The 16,471-nt window shown below is 51.0% G+C and overlaps 1 protein-coding gene across 3 annotated transcripts; it reads left to right on the forward strand.

Annotated features, from left to right (window-relative positions):
* The first annotated feature begins 772 nt into the window (after positions 1-772).
* SPMAP2 (sperm microtubule associated protein 2) lies at positions 773-16,463 on the forward strand. 3 transcript variants are annotated; one of them, XM_007176659.2, is made up of 9 exons: positions 773-1,216; positions 2,078-2,194; positions 2,319-2,390; positions 2,892-2,953; positions 3,665-3,734; positions 4,999-5,116; positions 5,887-5,968; positions 7,339-7,498; positions 15,885-16,006. In XM_007176659.2, exons 1-8 carry the CDS (start codon positions 909-911, stop codon positions 7,476-7,478), a joined length of 969 nt encoding a protein of 322 aa, XP_007176721.2. In that variant the 5' UTR covers positions 773-908; the 3' UTR covers positions 7,479-7,498; positions 15,885-16,006. The 3 variants fall into 3 exon arrangements, with proteins under 3 accessions (XP_007176721.2, XP_007176719.2, XP_007176720.2); XM_007176657.3 differs by lacking the exon at positions 5,887-5,968 and having other exon boundaries at positions 15,885-16,463; XM_007176658.2 differs by lacking the exons at positions 2,319-2,390; positions 5,887-5,968 and having other exon boundaries at positions 15,885-16,463.
* Positions 16,464-16,471: the final 8 nt, after the last annotated feature.

The raw sequence follows: 16,471 nt of genomic DNA on the forward strand, positions 1-16,471 counted from the left end.
CCTTTAAAAAGGCTTTGCTGAAACCCTTCGGGGAGTTCAGGGTTTTGGAGGCACTAGCACCCGTCTCCTTGCTCGGCCCTGTGATAAACCTTTCTCTGCTCCAAACTCTGATGTTACAGTTTGCTTGGCCTCCCTGTGTGTCAGCCACATGGACTTGTGTGTCTGGTAGCAAGATGTCTGCCTGTGCTCTAGACATCACACACAGTCCCAGAAATAACCAAGAAGAAGACACAGGGTCTCTTCCTCCTGTCTCGAGAGAGGACACCATCCCTCAAAGCCCCTGCAGACCTCCTCTCAGGTCCCATTCCTGAGCCAGTCCTGGGGAGGAGGTGGGACCCCTGGTGAACTGTCACCCCCAGCACCGACTCCCCCATCTGAACACAAACAGGTCCTTTACTAAGAAGAAACGTAGGGTGGAGCTGGGTGTGTTCCCCAGCACCGAGCCCTGTTCCCAGGGTAAGTGCTCACTCAGCAGCCCTTCCCCGAGAGCCCTCCCAGGCCCCGGGACACCAGTGAACGGGGCACTCGCGGCCCCTGGCCTGGAAAGGCGACTTGCTACAAGGCTGTGCCAAACACCATGGAGAAGTCAAACCAGTGCCGAGATGCAGGGAGACCCAGGAATGGGGCTGCCTTCCCGAGAAGGAGCCCCCAGGACGTGTGCGGGCAGAGGCACTGACAAGTGCAAAGGCCCTGAGGTAGGTGCATGTTTAAGGAGCAGGAAAGCAGAGCGGCAGGAGGGGAGCGGGCGGGCTGAGGTTGGAGGGGTGGGCGGCCCCACGAGGGGTGCCCACCGCCTCAGATGCTCTGGGCATGGAATGTAGGCTGAGAATGTGGGCGGGCCGTGCTCCTGTTGCCCGGTGACCACAGACAACAGGAGCAAAGCTGCAGGGCTGGGAAGGGCCCAGCATATGGGGGACCACCAGCAAAGCTCGCTCTACAGCCACCGCATGTCGGAGGCTGAGGACCAGCCAGAAAGGGGGCAGGATGACGGCACCCTGGGCCTCCAGGGCCCCAAGTATAAGAAACGAGGGTCCAGGGACCCCAAATACCAGGGTCTGGATGATGGGGACCTGGGATTGGAAGAACAAGAGGAGGAAACTTCCTCTGAGGAGGTGACTGGGGAAGAATTCGTGGACGCCCAGAACCCGGAGGAGGCCCTCGCGGAGCTGGAGAGGGTTCTGGAGAAAGACGCGGAGGAGGGCGTGCCTGAGATGAGGTGGGCAGGAGGAGCGGGCGCCCAGGCTGGGGTGGGCGGGGGTGGCCCTGGGGGTGGCTGCACTGGCCTGGGTGCTCACTCTAGGGGTGAAGTTGTCAGCACCTCGCTGCTCTGAGGAGGAGGGCGGCAAACAGCCCCTGTCCAGGTGGCAGGTGAGTCGTCGTGGAAAACCCTATGCAAATGCCAACTTTGGAGGTGGCAGAGTTGAGAGGTCGTGAGCCCTCCATCCTGACAGAAAGAAACAGAAATGGGGGAAAATCTCCCAACCCCCAAAGCTGAAACCATTGCAAGTACCGTAAATTGCCAGAAACGCTTTTGGTGGCCAGGAGGACACCCGGAAAAACGCGGGTGCTCCCTGTAGGGAGGGACCTCGTGCCCTATTGTGTTCATGGGTTCCTCGGCTGGAACCCCTCGCCTCCTGGTGCTGGGTAAGCACGCGTCCCCTCAGGCACTGCAGAGGGGCCTTTGCCCTCCCGGCACAGTGACGGAGCTCGTGTGATGAGCGCACAGTGTGGTGTGTGACGTGGCCGGCGAGGCAGGGGACGCGTGCCGTGTAGAGGGCGGCGCTCGGGGAGGGGTCTGAGCCGGGAGAGGAGACTGCATGTCTTGGTGCTCTGGGGGCTTCCTGGGGGCACTGTCCATGACTCAGCATCCCCTCTGTGGCCCTGCAGGCGGGAGCAGGTCTCTGTTCCATTTCACAAAGGAGGGAACCGAGGGCACTGGCTGGTGGCAAAGCTAGGATTTCAGATCAGGTCTTTGTGGTGCCAGGGCTCTCCTCCAGAGGGCGGGGCGAGAACACAAGGATGGTTCTACCCCGCCGGGGGAGCAAGGGCTCTGGCCTCAGCATCCACCTCCCCTCAGCCGGCTGTCCATCTCCCAGAGGACCCCCGGCACCTCCGTGGGCTGGGAGAGGAGGAGGAAGAGGCGGCTGTTTGAGTTGGCAAAACCCAAGACCAACTGGCAAGTCTTGAAAGACAGGTGAGGTGTCGGGCGGCCTGGATGGGGGGGTCTGAGAGGGGACACGGTGCCCTCGGCAGCCTCTGGGTACCGGCCGGACCAGCGGAGCCCAGCGCAGAGGCGGGCGGGGGCCTGTCTCTCGCAGGATGGGGTGTTGCTGCAGGGGCTATGCCTGGATCTCCCCCCGCATGAGGAACCTGCAGTTCTGTGTCTACTGGTGAGTCCCGCCCCGCCCCGCCCCCGCTGCCCACATCATCGGGAAGGGGGCCTTCACCGAACCACCCTTCCTCTCCTGGGACAGGGTTGGGGGAAGGACTCTGCACTGGGGGCCCCGCCCCAGGATTCCCAGCTCTACCTGGAGCTCTGGACCCCAGCCCCCTGCTTGAGATGGGTCTGCTCCTAGACGCCGGGCCGCTTCTCAGTTGCGCCTCTTTCTTTCCAGCTCCCTCCTTCTCTGAACACCAGCCTTGCTCAGAATAACCTACACTCCCTGTGCCTCTAAGACTTTTCTCCCGTGTCCGTCTCTGACCTGCCTCTGCTGCCCATCTACTTACTCTCTCCTTTCTTCCCACCTGGAAGCTCTCCCTTCCTCCCCCTCCAGCTGCCCCTCTCGCCGCTATCTGTGTTTATGGGGTGCTCTGAGTTGTGCTGCTGAATGGGGCGCAGACCGCCGGGGCCCTGGCTTCCCTCACGCTGAGCCCCGCTGGGTGTGTTCCAGGCCATCTGTGTACTGGACAGAGAGGTTTCTTGAGGATACCACCCTCACCATCACGGTGCCCGGTAGGTTGACCCGCCTAACCCTGACCCTAACCCTAACCCTAACCCTAACCCTAACCCTGACCCTAACCCCTTCTCCGCGGGGGGGGGGGGGGGCATCAGGGGGAGCGGGGCTGGCCAGGCGCCTGCGGCCGGGTCACCCCCATCTCACCGTGACCTGCACCTGGCTCTGTTTGGGGAGACCGAGGGGCCTCCCAGCCCCAACCCTCCCAGGGGTCCCTGCGGGAGTGCCCCTCCCTCACCTCCCAGGAGCGCCCCCACCCCCAGTCTTCCAGGGGTCTCCTCTCTGGAGTCTGTCCCCAAGCTGGAGGCTGGTCCTGGCGGGGGAGGGGTGGGGGGCAAGCTCTCCAGGGGAAATCAGTTTGCACCTCAGTCAAAGTGGGGTCGGTACTAACTTCACAAAAGACCCCTTTCCTTCCCAGAGCCGCTGATCCCTTTGAATAAACCATTTCAAGAAAACTCATTTCTGGAGAGCCGCTCAGGGCGAGTTCTCTCTTGGGTTTAGAATCCCCTGCAGTGAGCACGGAGGCCCCCGGAGCCCAGGCCCGTTCTGCAGAGGAGCCTGAGCCCCCGTTCCCCCCACCCCTGTGTGCCCTGCGGTCCCCAGGTGAGGGTGTCTGGTGCGAGCTGTCCCTTGTGTGAAGCTGGATTCAGGAGGAAGGAAGCCCGCGGGGAGGGGCGGGTTTCCAGGGAGCTGTTTCCCCTTTTGTGCAGAGGTGTCCCGCCGGTTGGAGGAGCTGGCCCGACCTAAGAGGTTCTACTCGGAGTATTACAACAACAACAGGTACGGGGCGGCCGGGCAGGGACCCCTTTCCGTCGGGGCTTGCAGGGGAGGGCCCAGGTCCTGGGACCAGGAGACTCATTCACACCGGCCAGACACTGAGCCTTTGAAGCTCAGCTCCCCAGACAGGACGCAGGAGGCTCTCAGGGCTGCAGGGCAGGTGCTGGTGTCACTCTGGGCAGCTGGTGGTTGTGAGACTGATGGTTTTAGGCGCCTGCCTCCTGGCACGACTCTGTCTCAGTTCTTGCGGCTTCCACGCTTGCTGACGTGGGGTCCGGTGTTATTAGACACAGACTGGTTTCCTATCTCACGCACGTGTGGAAAGGAAAACATGCCTGAGAGTCCCACTCACCCATGTTGACAGGCTCCAGCCACCGTTTCTGTGGCCGTCATTGTGACCACAACTTCTCACCTTAATGCTGGTTGGAGCGTAATCTGGAGGCACCTCTGTGTGACCTGTAATCTGGGGTGACCTCTGTGATCTGTAATCTGCGGGGTGACTTCTGTGATCTGTAATCTGGGGTGACCTCTGTGTGACCTGTAATCTGGGAGGTGACCTCTGTGTGATCTGTAATCTGGGGTGACCTCTGTGTGACCTGTAATCTGGGAGGTGACCTCTGTGTGACCTGTAATCTGGAATGACCTCTGTGTGATCTGTAATCTGGAATGACCTCTGTGTGATCTGTAATCTGGGGGGTGACCTCTGTGTAATCTGTAATCTGGAATGACCTCTGTGTGATCTGTAATCTGGGGGGTGACCTCTGTGTGACCCGTAAGCTGGGGTGACCTCTGTGTAAACAGCTCCGTGGAGCACAGCCCGTCGTGGATGGCCCCGGGCCTTCCGGTCGGGCTGACAGTGTTTATCCACTGCATTCCAGCCTCAGAGATGTGAAGATAAGAGTCTGCCTCGGATCAATGAAATATGGCTGTTTCTGGGGCAGAGGCAGAGCTGAGACCCGGTTTTAGGAGGTGGGGTGGTGGCAGGGCTGACTTTCATCCCTTTGATCCACCTCCTGCCCCCAGCCTGATGGTGGGAGTAGGGGAGACGGCTGGGAGGAGACTACCAGGGAGAGGGTTGCTCCATCCTCGGGAATAGGGGGGCTCTGTTAGGGATTCTTTTAGGAGCCCCTCTTGGAGGTATTTTGAAAACCCTGCACTGCACCAGGCTCTCCCTGAGCCCCAGGGTCAGAGAGGAGTCGTACACACACAAGCACACAGACGTAGCCCCGGGTGGCGGGTTAGGGTCTCAGGCCTGGCTCTCCCTTAGGACCACCCCCATCTGGCCCATTCCCCGGTCCACCTTGGAGTACCGAGCGTCCAGCCGCCTGCGGGAACTGGCCACCCCGAAGGTCCGGAATAACATCTGGAGCATACACATGTCTGAGGTGGGTGCCCTTCTCCCCCTGGAGCTCCCCAGCTCCCCCCGGGGGCTCAGCGGGTCCGGAAGGACCAGAGGCAACAGGTGTGTGACTGCTTCCCTGAACCATCGGGAGTCACCGGGGTTTGTTCAAGAAAAGGCTTTACTTTCCTCCCCTGGGCCTTGAAGGCAGCGCAGGGACCACCCTCCCCTGCCTGTCAGCTCAGAGGGGAGCCGGAGCTGTCTGCTCCCACGGGGGCGGGACAACCGCCGTTCAGAGGGGACAGCGGAGTTCAGTCCATTCTCAATCTGGTCCTTTGCGCTCCTCCAGTTGAGGCTCCACCCCCCGCCCCCGGCTCAGGCCCGCCTCCGCCCCGGCGGCCCACAGCTACCCTCCGGCGCCTGCGCGGTCCCCGGCCTGGCCAGCAGCATGGAGTCGTGCTCCCCTGGGAGGGGCCGCCATGGGGGCATCTCGCACCCACCGAAGGACACGCGCTTGTCTCGGGGTTTTGGTTCCTGCACACACGGCTGCCGTGAGCATCTGGGTCTCTGTGGGATACGTCGCCGTATCTCCAGGGTCAACACCCAGAAGCGGGGTCCTGGCCAGGAGGCCTGTCCGACTTTATCAGAGACTGACCACCTGCTCCCACAGTGGCCGCCCCGTCTGGCACCGTGTGTCCGTTTGCTGGTTTGTCCGCTTATTTCTTTACGGCCGGCCGCCCTGACAGGTGTGCGGCGGGACGGCCTTGTGGTTTAATGTGCGTCGGATCCGTGTCTTTTCATGTGGTTGTTTGACAGAACCCCAACTTGAACACTCTTACAACTAAATGCAGACAACACACTGCTTCTCCCAGAAACTCTTCATATGGATTTCTAACAGGTGAGGGTAGTTTAAAACCCCTAACAACAAAGATCCCACTGAAAGAATTTAACAATAATACCTTAGTGTCCAAATACCCAGTCCATGTTCCGTTTCCCCAGTTGTCTCAAAAAAAGGCTTCAGCAGTCAGTTTGGTTGGATCAGGATCCGGAGGAGGGTCTGGCCCCACCTCTTACCTGGAGACGTACCTGCTGTTTTCCCGGACCCTGCCTTGCCTTTGCCAGTTTAGCCTTCGAGTCCTTCTGCGCTCCAACACCCTCTGTGGCTCCCCAGTGCCCCGGGAAAGCCAGCAGGATGGGGCCTTCTCCATCCCTACTACCCCACGTGCCCCCTGATGGACTAAATGCGGGTCCCTCAACAAGCCCCTGGGCCTTGGCACGTGCAGCTGGGCATGTGGGGCCCCCATCCGACACTCCTTCTTGCTCCTTCCCAGCCCCTTTCACGTGTGCTCTGGATGGGCTGTCATCCTTCCCTCAAATGTGAGCTCCCCGAGGACATGTGTCCGTGTCTGCTGTGGCCTTACTGCAGAGCTGGCCTTGCCCCGTGCAGGGCATGAAGCGGTTGTCAATATTCTTCGAATGCATGGATAAGTGACTGTTTCCCTGCCTGTCACCCCTGCAGACGGGGGGCCCCATGAGGGCAAGACCGCAGGCTGACTCATCTGCCTCATCTGGTGACCTGGGCTGTGGGGGCTGTCGTGGTGGGCAGAGAAGGAGGGGAAGAAACGAGAGGGGATGGAAGGGGTGGTTCAGAGGGGCGTGAAATTGTAAGCACCAGGATGTCTTTGACAAGAGTAGTGTCTGTGATTTCTCAGCAGGACACTTTCAGGAGGAAAGGGACTCATGTTTCAGTCTCCCTAGAGAACATTACAGCCAATCCTCTGCCTCTGGGCAGTCTCCTACCCAAAGTGCACCCAACAGAGAGCTTCTGTAAAACATTAAATGTTATACACACACCAAGTGCTTGTACAATTCACCCTCCTACCAGCCATGTATCGGAATCTCTCCCCTCCCACCTTCCTGCCAGGGCTTGATAACGCCAGACTTTTTCACTTTTGCCAAATTTGTTGGCATGGAGTGATATTTTGCTGTTTTAATTTACATATCCCTGGTGCACAGAGAGGATTATTGATCCTTTGGGTTTACTTTCCTGCACGATTAGCTCAGTTTCCTATTGATTTTTCATGTTATTGATTTAGAGAAGCTCTTTATTTATGATGGCTACTACTAATCCTTTGCTGAACACACTGCAAACTAACTTCTTCCCAGTCAGTCTTTTGTCTTTCAGTGTTGCCTTCAGGGTCTTTCTGATCCAGGGGCCATGAGGAATCATGGGCTACTTTACTCTTCCCCCTCTAATTCTGTTTCTAGGTGTCCCAAGTGTCCAGGGCAGCCCGGATGGCCACCCCCAGTCCGAGGATCATCCAGCTGGCAAAGCCCAGGGCTCCAGCCACCCTGCTGGAAGAGTGGGACCCCATGCCAAAACCCAAGCCACACGTGTCAGACTATAACCGCCTCCTTCATCTGGCCAGTAAGCAGGTCCCCGGGGACTTGACATCTTATGAAGCGTCCTTCCCCACTGGATGCGGGTGGGGGCAGCCAGTCGACTTGGACCTGCTTCTGCCAGATTTGTGCTTCCCTAGCTCCACCTGCACTGCAGACCAGCTGTCCGAATCCCTGTGGGCAGTTCATCTGTGGCCTGCATGGGCTCCCTGGGGGCTGGCAGAGAGAATCGCTCCCTCTGGGTGGGGGGCGGTTTGTGGGTCTCCCAGCACAGCAGGTGGGTGCAGAAGGGAAACTTGGGGTGCAGGGCCAGGGCCGAAAGAGCCAAGCTGGGGCAAAAGGGCTCTTTTCATGGTGTTGGCCTGACTCTCTTCCTGTCCTTTATTTAATTTATTTTTTTATACAGCAGGTTCTTATTAGTCATCCATTTTATACACATCAGTGTATACATGTCAATCCCAATCGCCCAATTCAGCACACCCCCACCCCCACCCCCCCGCGGCTTTCCCCCCTTGGTGTCCGTACGTTTGTTCTCTACATCTGTGTCTCAACTTCTGCCCTGCAAACCGGTTCATCTGTACCATTTTTCTAGGTTCCACATACATGTGTTAACATACGATATTTGTTTTTCTCTTTCTGACCTACTTCACTCTGTATGACAGTCTCTAGATCCATCCACGTCTCAACAAATGACCCAATTTCATTCCTTTTTATGGCCGAGTAATATTCCATTGTATATAGGTACCACAACTTCTTTATCCATTCGTCTGTCGATGGGCATTTAGGTTGCTTCCATGACCTGGCTATTGTAAATAGTGCTGCAGTGAACATTGGGGTGCATGCGTCTTTTTGAATTATGTTTTTCTCTGGGTATATGCCCAGTAGTGGGATTGCTGGGTCATATGGTCATTCTATTTTTAGTTTTTTAAGGAACCTCCATACTGTTCTCCATAGTGGCTGTATCAATTTACATTCCCACCAACAGTGCAAGAGGGTTCCCTTTTCTCCACACCCTCTCCAGCATTTGTTGTTTGTAGATTTTCTGATGATGCCCATTCTAACTGGTGTGAGGTGATACCTCATTGTAGTTTTGATTTGCATTTCTCTAATAATTAGTGATGTTCAGCAGCTTTTCATGTGCTTCTTGGCCATCTGTATGTCTTCTTTGGAGAAATGTCTATTTAGGTCTTCTGCCCATTTTTGGATTGGGTTGTTTGTTTCTTTAATATTGAGCTGCATGAGCTGTTTATATATTTTGGAGATAAATCCTTTGTCTGTTGATTTGTTTGCAAATATTTTCTCCCATTCTGAGGGTTGTCTTTTCGTCTTGCTTATGGTTTCCTTTGCTGTGCAAAAGCTTTGAAGTTTCATTAGGTCCCATTTGTTTATTTTTGTTTTTATTTCCATTACTCTAGGAGGTGGATCAAAAAAGATCTTGCTGTGATTTATGTCAAAGAGTGTTCTTCCTATGTTTTCCTCTAAGAGTTTTATAGTGTCCAGTCTTACATTTAGGTCTCTAATCCATTTTGAGTTTATTTTTGTGTATGGTGTTAGGGACTGTTCTAATTTCATTCTTTTACATGTAGCTGTCCAGTTTTCCCAGCACCACTTATTGAAGAGACTGTCTTTTCTCCATTGTATATCCTTGCCTCCTTTGTCATAGATTAGTTGACCATAGGTGCATGGGTTTATCTCTGGGCTTTCTATCTTGTTCCATTGATCTATGTTTCTGTTTTTGTGCCAGTACCATATTGTCTTGATTACTGTAGCTTTGTAGTATAGTCTGAAGTCAGGGAGTCTGATTCCTCCAGCTCCGTTTTTTTCCCCTCAAGACTGCTTTGGCTATTCGGGGTCTTTTTTGTCTCCATACAAATTTTAAGATTTTTTGTTCTGGTTCCATAAAAAATGCCATTGGTAATTTGATAGGGATTGCATTGAATCTGTAGATTGCTTTGGGTAGTATAGTCATTTTCACAATATTGATTCTTCCAGTCCAAGAACATGGTATATCTCTCCACCTGTTGGTATCATCTTTAATTTCTTTCATCAGTGTCTTATAGTTTTCTGCATACAGGTCTTTTGTCTCCCTAGGTAGGTTTATTCCTAGGTATTTTATTCTTTTTGTTGCAATGGTAAATGGGAGTATTTCCTTAATGTCTCTTTCAGATTTTTCATCATTAGTGTATAGGAATGCAAGAGATTTCTGTGCATTTATTTTGTATCCTGCAACTTTACCAAATTCTTTGATTAGCTCTAGTAGTTTTCTGGTGGCATATTTAGGATTCTCTATGTATAGTATCATGTCATCTGCAAACAGTGACAGTTTTACTTCTTCTTTTCCAATTTGTATTCCTTTTATTTCTTTTTCTTCTCTGATTGCCGTGGCTAGGACTTCCAAAACTATGTTGAATGATAGTGGTGAGAGTGGACATCCTTGTCTTGTTCCTGATCTTAGAGGAAATGCTTTCAGTTTTTCACTGTTGAGAATGATGTTTGCTGTGGGTTTGTCATATATGGCCTTTATTATGTTGAGGTAGGTTCCCTCTATGCCCACTTTCTGGAGAGTTTTTATCATAAATTGGTGTTGAATTTTGTCAACAGCTTTTTCTGCATCTATTGAGATGATCATATGGTTTTTATTCTTCAATTTGTTAATATGGTGTATCACATTGATTGATTTGCGTATATTGAAGAATCCTTGCATCCCTGGGATAAATCCCACTTGATCATGGTGTATGATCCTTTTAAAGTGTTGTTGGATTCTGTTTGCTAGTATTTTCTTGAGGATTTTTGCATCTATATTCATCAGTGATATTCGTCTGTAATTTTCTTTTTTTGTAGTATCTTTGTCTGGTTTTGGTATCAGAGTGATGGTGGCCTCATAGAATGATTTTGGGAGTGTTCCTTCCTCTGCAATTTTTTGGAAGAGTTTGAGAAGGATGGGTGTTAGCTCTTCTCTAAATGTTTGATAGAATTCACCTGTGAAGCCATCTGGTCCTGGACTTTTGTTTGTTGGCAGATTTTTAATCACAGTTTCAATTTCATTACTTGTGATTGGTCTGTTCATATTTTCCATTTCTTCCTGGCTCAGTCTTGGAAGGTTATACCTTTCTAAGAATTTGTCCATTTCTTCCAGGTTGTCCATTTTATTGGCATAAAGTTGCTTGTAGTAGTCTCTTAGGATGCTTTGTATTTCTGTGGTGTCTGTTGTAACTTCTCCTTTTTCACTTCTAATTTCATTGATTTGAGTCCTCTCCCTCTTTTTCTTGATGAGTCTGGCTAATGGTTTATCAATTTTGTTTATGTTCTCAAAGAACCAGCTTTTAGTTTTATTGATCTTTGCCATTGTTTTCTTTGTTTCTATTTCATTTATTTCTGCTCTGATCTTTATGATTTCTTTCCTTCTGCTAACTTTGGGTTTTGTTTGTTCTTCTTTCTCTGGTTCCTTTAGGTGTAAGGTTAGATTGTTTATTTGAGATTTTTCTTGTTTCTTGAGGTAGGCTTGTATAGCTATAAACTTCCCTCTTAGAACTGCTTTTGCTGCATTCCATAGGTTTTGGATCATCGTGTTTTCATTGTCATTTGTCTCTAGGTATTTTTTGATTTCCTCTTTGATTTCTTCAGTGATCTCTTGGTTATTTAGTAATGTATTGTTTAGTCTCCATGTGTTTGTGTTTTTTACGTTTTTTTCCCTGTAATTGATTTCTAATCTCATAGCGTTGTGGTCAGAAAAGATGCTTGATATGATTTCAATTTTCTTAAATTTACTGAGGCTTGATTTGTGACCCAAGATGTGATCTATCCTGGAGAATGTTCCATGCGCACTTGAGAAGAAAGTGTAATCTGCTGTTTTTGGATGGAATGTCCTATAAATATCAATTAAATCTATCTGGTCTATTGTGTCATTGAAAGCTTCTGTTTCCTTATTTATTTTCATTTTGGGTGATCTGTCCATTGGTGTAAGTGAGGTGTTAAAGTCCCCCACTATTATTGTGTTACTGTCGATTTCCTCTTTTAGAGCTGTTAGCAGTTGCCTTATGTATTGAGGTGCTCCTATGTTGGGTGCATATATATTTATAATTGTTATATCTTCTTCTTGGATTGATCCCTTGATCATTATGTAGTGTCCTTCCTTGTCTCTTGTAACATTCTTTATTTTAAAGTCTATTTTATCTGATATGAGTATTGCTACTCCAGCTTTCTTTTGATTTCCATTGGCATGGAATATCTTTTTCCATCCCCTAACTTTCAGTCTGTATGTGTCCCTAGGTCTGAAGTGGGTCTCTTGTAGACAGCATATATATGGGTCATGTTTTTGTATCCATTCAGCAAGCCTGTGTCTTTTGGTTGGAGCATTTAATCCATTCACGTTTAAGGTAATTATCGATATGTATGTTCCTATGACCATTTTCTTAGTTGTTTTGGGTTTGTTTTTGTAGGTCCTTTTCTTCTCTTGTGTTTCCCACTTAGAGAATTTCCTTAGCATTTGTTGTAGAGCTGGTTTGGTGGTGCTGAATTCTCTTAGCTTTTGCTCGTCTGTAAAGCTTTTGATTTCTCCATTGAATCTGAATGAGATCCTTGCCGGGTAGAGTAATCTTGGTTGTAGGTTCTTCCCTTTCATCACTTTAAGTATATCACGCCACTCCCTTCTGGCTTGTAGAGTTTCTGCTGAGAAATCAGCTGTTAACCTTATGGGGATTCCCTTGTATGTTATTTGTCGTTTTTCCCTTGCTGCTTTCAATAATTTTTCTTTGTCTTTAATTTTTGCCAATTTGATTACTATGTGTCTTGGCGTGTTTCTCCTTGGGTTTATTCTGTATGGGACTCTCTGCGCTTCCTGGACTTGGGTGGCTATTTCCTTTCCCATGTTAGGGAAGTTTTTGGCTATAATCTCTTCAAATATTTTCTCTGGTCCTTTCTCTCTCTCTTCTCCTTCTGGGACCCCTATAATGCGAATGTTGTTGCGTTTAATGTTGTCCCAGAGGTCTCTTAGGCTGTCTTCATTTCTTTTCACTCTCTTTTCTTTATTCTGTTCCGCAGCAGTGAATTCCACCATTCTGTCTTCCAGGTCACTTATCCGTTCTTCTGCCTCAGTTATTCTGCTATTGATTCCTTCTAGTGTAGTTTTCATTTCACTTATTGTATTGTTCATCTCTGTTTGTTTGTTCTTTAATTCTTCCAGGTCTTTGTTAAACATTTCTTGCGTCTTCTCGATGTTTGCCTCCATTCTTTTTTTTTTTAAATTTTATTTATTTATTTATTTCTGGCTGTGTTGGGTCTTTGTTTCTGTGCGAGGGCTTTCTCCAGTTGTGGCAAGCAGGGGCCACTCTTCATCGCGATGCACGGGCCTCTCACTATTGCGGCCTCTCTTGTTGTGGAGCACAGGCTCCAGACACACAGGCTCAGTAATTGTGGCACACGGGCCTAGTCGCTCCATGGCATGTGGGATCTTCCCAGACCAGGGCTCGAACCCGTGTCCCCTGCATTGGCAGGCAGATTCTCAACCACTGTGCCACCAGGGAAGCCCTGCCTCCATTCTTTTTCTGAGGTCCTGGATCATCTTCACTATCATTATTCTGAACTCTTTTTCTGGAAGGTTGCCTATCTCCACTCCATTTAGTTGTTTTTCTGGGGTTTTATCTTGTTCCTTCATCTGGTACATAGCCCTCTGCCTTTTCATCTTGTCTATCTTTCTGTGAATGTGGTTTTTGTTCCACAGGCTGCAGGATTGTAGTTCTTCTTGCTTCTGCTGTCTGCCCTCTGGTCCGGCCCGCAGTCCCCAGGACTGTCGTGGCTTCGGCTGCTGGGGCCCCTCCAGGGCTGGCAGCCTCAGTGAGGCCGCCCTCCCCTCGGGCTCCGGGGCAGTTCAGTGACGGTGGAGGGAAGAGACCCCGAGCTAGGAGTTCCAGCTCTGCAGAAACGCGGGCTCCATTCTGGGCCTCTTCCTGTCCTTTAAAACAAAGGACATACCTGGTTCCCCCACAACAAAAGTAATATGCACTAATTGTGGAGAGTTTGAAAAATGCAGAAGAGCATGAAGAAAGGAATCTTGCCACCCAAAGGTAGTCAGAGGCTTAGGAAAATTCACTGTGTATCCCCGGCTCCTGGCACGTGGTCACCAGAGAGCTTGATTGGCTGTTTTGGTATAATCTGCTGTGTCATTTTCTCCGTTTCCTATTTCCTGTTTTTTTTTTTTTTTTTTTTTTTTTGCGGAGGAGGCGAGTATTGATTTGCAGCAGCTCTTTATATAAGATGATCACTAACCCTATGTCAAGCACGTTGCAAAATAACTTCTTCCCAGTCTTTTTTCTTTCGAGCTTGCTTGTGGGATCTTTTGTTTGTTTATTCATTCATTCGTCTGTTCCCTTAATATTTGTTAAAGTATTTGTTGAATTTGTTATGACTGGTTAAATGAACAGAAACACAAATACACATGCACTTCTCTCTCAAACCATCCTGTCTCACACACATATGCATGAACACACACGTCTGGAATATAAGCACATGTACATTTGTACATACACACGCGTGTATATTCATCCAGGCTTCAGGAGCACATATCAATGCACATCTGTGTGTGTATGGATAAAACTGGTGTAGGGCTGTGTTTTTCAAACCGCAGACTTCCACCCACTGATGGTTGTGACCAGCATTTAAGAAGTGAAGTGAGGATGCATGCAGTGCAGGGGCCACGTGGGGTGGGCACTGGTCCATGCCATTTTGCATTTGTGGGTGTCGTGTGGCCGTGGACCAGTCACACTCTCAGGCTGTGACCAGCAGATTTTCGGAGCCCAGATGTTACAACAAAGGGAATGCCCCTGAGTCTCCCTGAGGACTCCCAGAAAGGTGGGCTCTGGGCAGGTCCTCCTGAGGTCCCCCAGCCTCTCCCTTTTGGGGGCCCCAGCACATGTCACCTGCCCAGGAGTTGTAGTCCAGCCTGAGGCTGGTGGAAGGGCACCCCTTCTTTTCACCGAGGGTCTCTCCCCCGAACTGTGGGTTGTCTGCTGAGTAGGGGGAGGGCCCTTTTGCGATTGCAGGGTGTTGGAGCAAAGAGGGGTTTGGAAAGGCAGCCCTCAAAACCGAGGGGCCCAAAGTTAAGGCAGTGGTCACCAGTGGCCACCAGTGGTCACCTCTCTCCTGGTCCCCACGCAGGCCATGCCCCGTGGCTCCCGCTGTGGAGGAAGGGGTGGCAGAGAGGTGGTGAGGGGGGCTGAGCAGGAGAAGGGCCGGGGGTCCCGGCAGGTGAACGGAGGGGGCCTGGCTGAGCCACAGGTCTGTTCTGAGAGCAGTCTGTCCACGACTAAAATGGAATGAAAGTCAATCCATCCATTGATTTAAATCAATTAACAGATTTTATTAAAATTAAAAAGGATAAAAGTCTATCCCATATCGGGTACTGGTCACATGTGGCTGGTGGGACCCTGTGGCGAGGGCCCAGCTGGGGCTGCAGGTACAGGGGCAGCGGGGGCTGCCTGAGCCCCCTCCTCACCCCCAGCCGCCAGGGCACCTTTTTCTGCTCCCTCTGAGTCCCCCATCTGGTACCCATGGCCATTTGAAATATTTTTTCTTTACAGTTCACCCTTTCACAGTGCAGAATTCAATACTTTCCAGTACGTTCACAGAGCTGTGCAACCACCACCACAATCAATTTTATTTTATATTATTTATGTCATTTAAAAAATTGTATATTATTTTATTTTTTAAATTTATTTTTTATTGAAGTATAGCTAATTTACAATGTTGTTAATTTCTGCTGTACACCAAATGACTCATACACATATATATATTCTTTTTCATATTCTTTTCCATTATGGTTTGTCACAGGATACTGAATATAGTTCCCTGTGCTATACAGTAAGATCTTGTTGTTTATCCATCCCATATATAATAGTTTGCATCTGCTAATCCCAAACTTCCAATCCATCCCTCCCCCATACCCCTCCCCCTTGGCAACTACAAGTCTGTTCTCTATGTCCCACACAGTCAATTTTAGAACACTCCATCCCCCAAAAAGTGAAGCCCTGTCCCCATCAGCAGTCACCCCCATCCCCTCCCCCAGCCCCTGACAACCAGGAACCCACTCTCGGTGTCTGCGGATCTCCCTGTTCTGGACGTTTCCCATCAATGGAATCACACCCTGTGTGTCCTTCTGTGTCTGGCTTCCCTCACTGAGCATCATGTTCTCAGGGTCCATCCACGTTGTAGCGAGTGTCAGGGCTTCACCCCTTTTCACGGCTGAGTGATGCTCCCATGTGTGGAGGGACATGTTTGTTTATCCATCGTCTGTTGACAGACAGGCCATTAAACTTGGGAGCTCTGACCCAGAAGGCTGATCTCCGCGGGGCGGGGGTGTGTGTGGCCGCATGCCTCAGGCTCCGGCTCCTGACGCCACCCCCCTCTCCCGCCCTCTCCAGTGCCCAAGGCCCAGTCGGACAAGTGTGTTCCTGACCGAAACCCGCGCTGGGAGGTGCTGGAGGTCACCAGGAAGGCGGTGGCCAGTCCGCGCATCGTCTCCCTGGCCAAACCCAAAGTGCGGAGGGACCTGAGCGAGGGCTACAACCCCTACCGCGTCTCTCCAGCCTCCCTGGTGGCTCGTGCGTCCCCTCGCCTGTACGAGCTTGCCACCCCCAAGAGCGTCACCAAAAAAGCATGAGCAGCCCAGGCCTGGCCCCTCAGCCTGTTCCCAGTAAAACCCAAGTGCAACCTGACCCTGTGTGTGGCTCTGAGCGCTTTGGCCTGGAGCCGGGAGGGCAGCGGGGGCCCGGAGGAGCCGGTAATAATAATGTTTATGTTTGCATCCAGCCTGCAATCCTGCAGCCCTTTTTCTCCAATCACGTTCCCCTGCCGTCGCCAGCCCCTTGGATGGCAGACTCCACGCTCTCCCACATCAGACCTTTCCCTCTCAGCCTCTTCTGTCCCAACTTGCTTATCCAGCCGCATCCTGGGCGTCCACAGCACCTCAAACTCAGTGACCTCCATAATAAACCAGCCAATGCCTGTT

Source organism: Balaenoptera acutorostrata, chromosome 2, assembly GCF_949987535.1.
Source record: "Balaenoptera acutorostrata chromosome 2, mBalAcu1.1, whole genome shotgun sequence".
NCBI classification, from domain to species: domain Eukaryota; kingdom Metazoa; phylum Chordata; class Mammalia; order Artiodactyla; family Balaenopteridae; genus Balaenoptera; species Balaenoptera acutorostrata.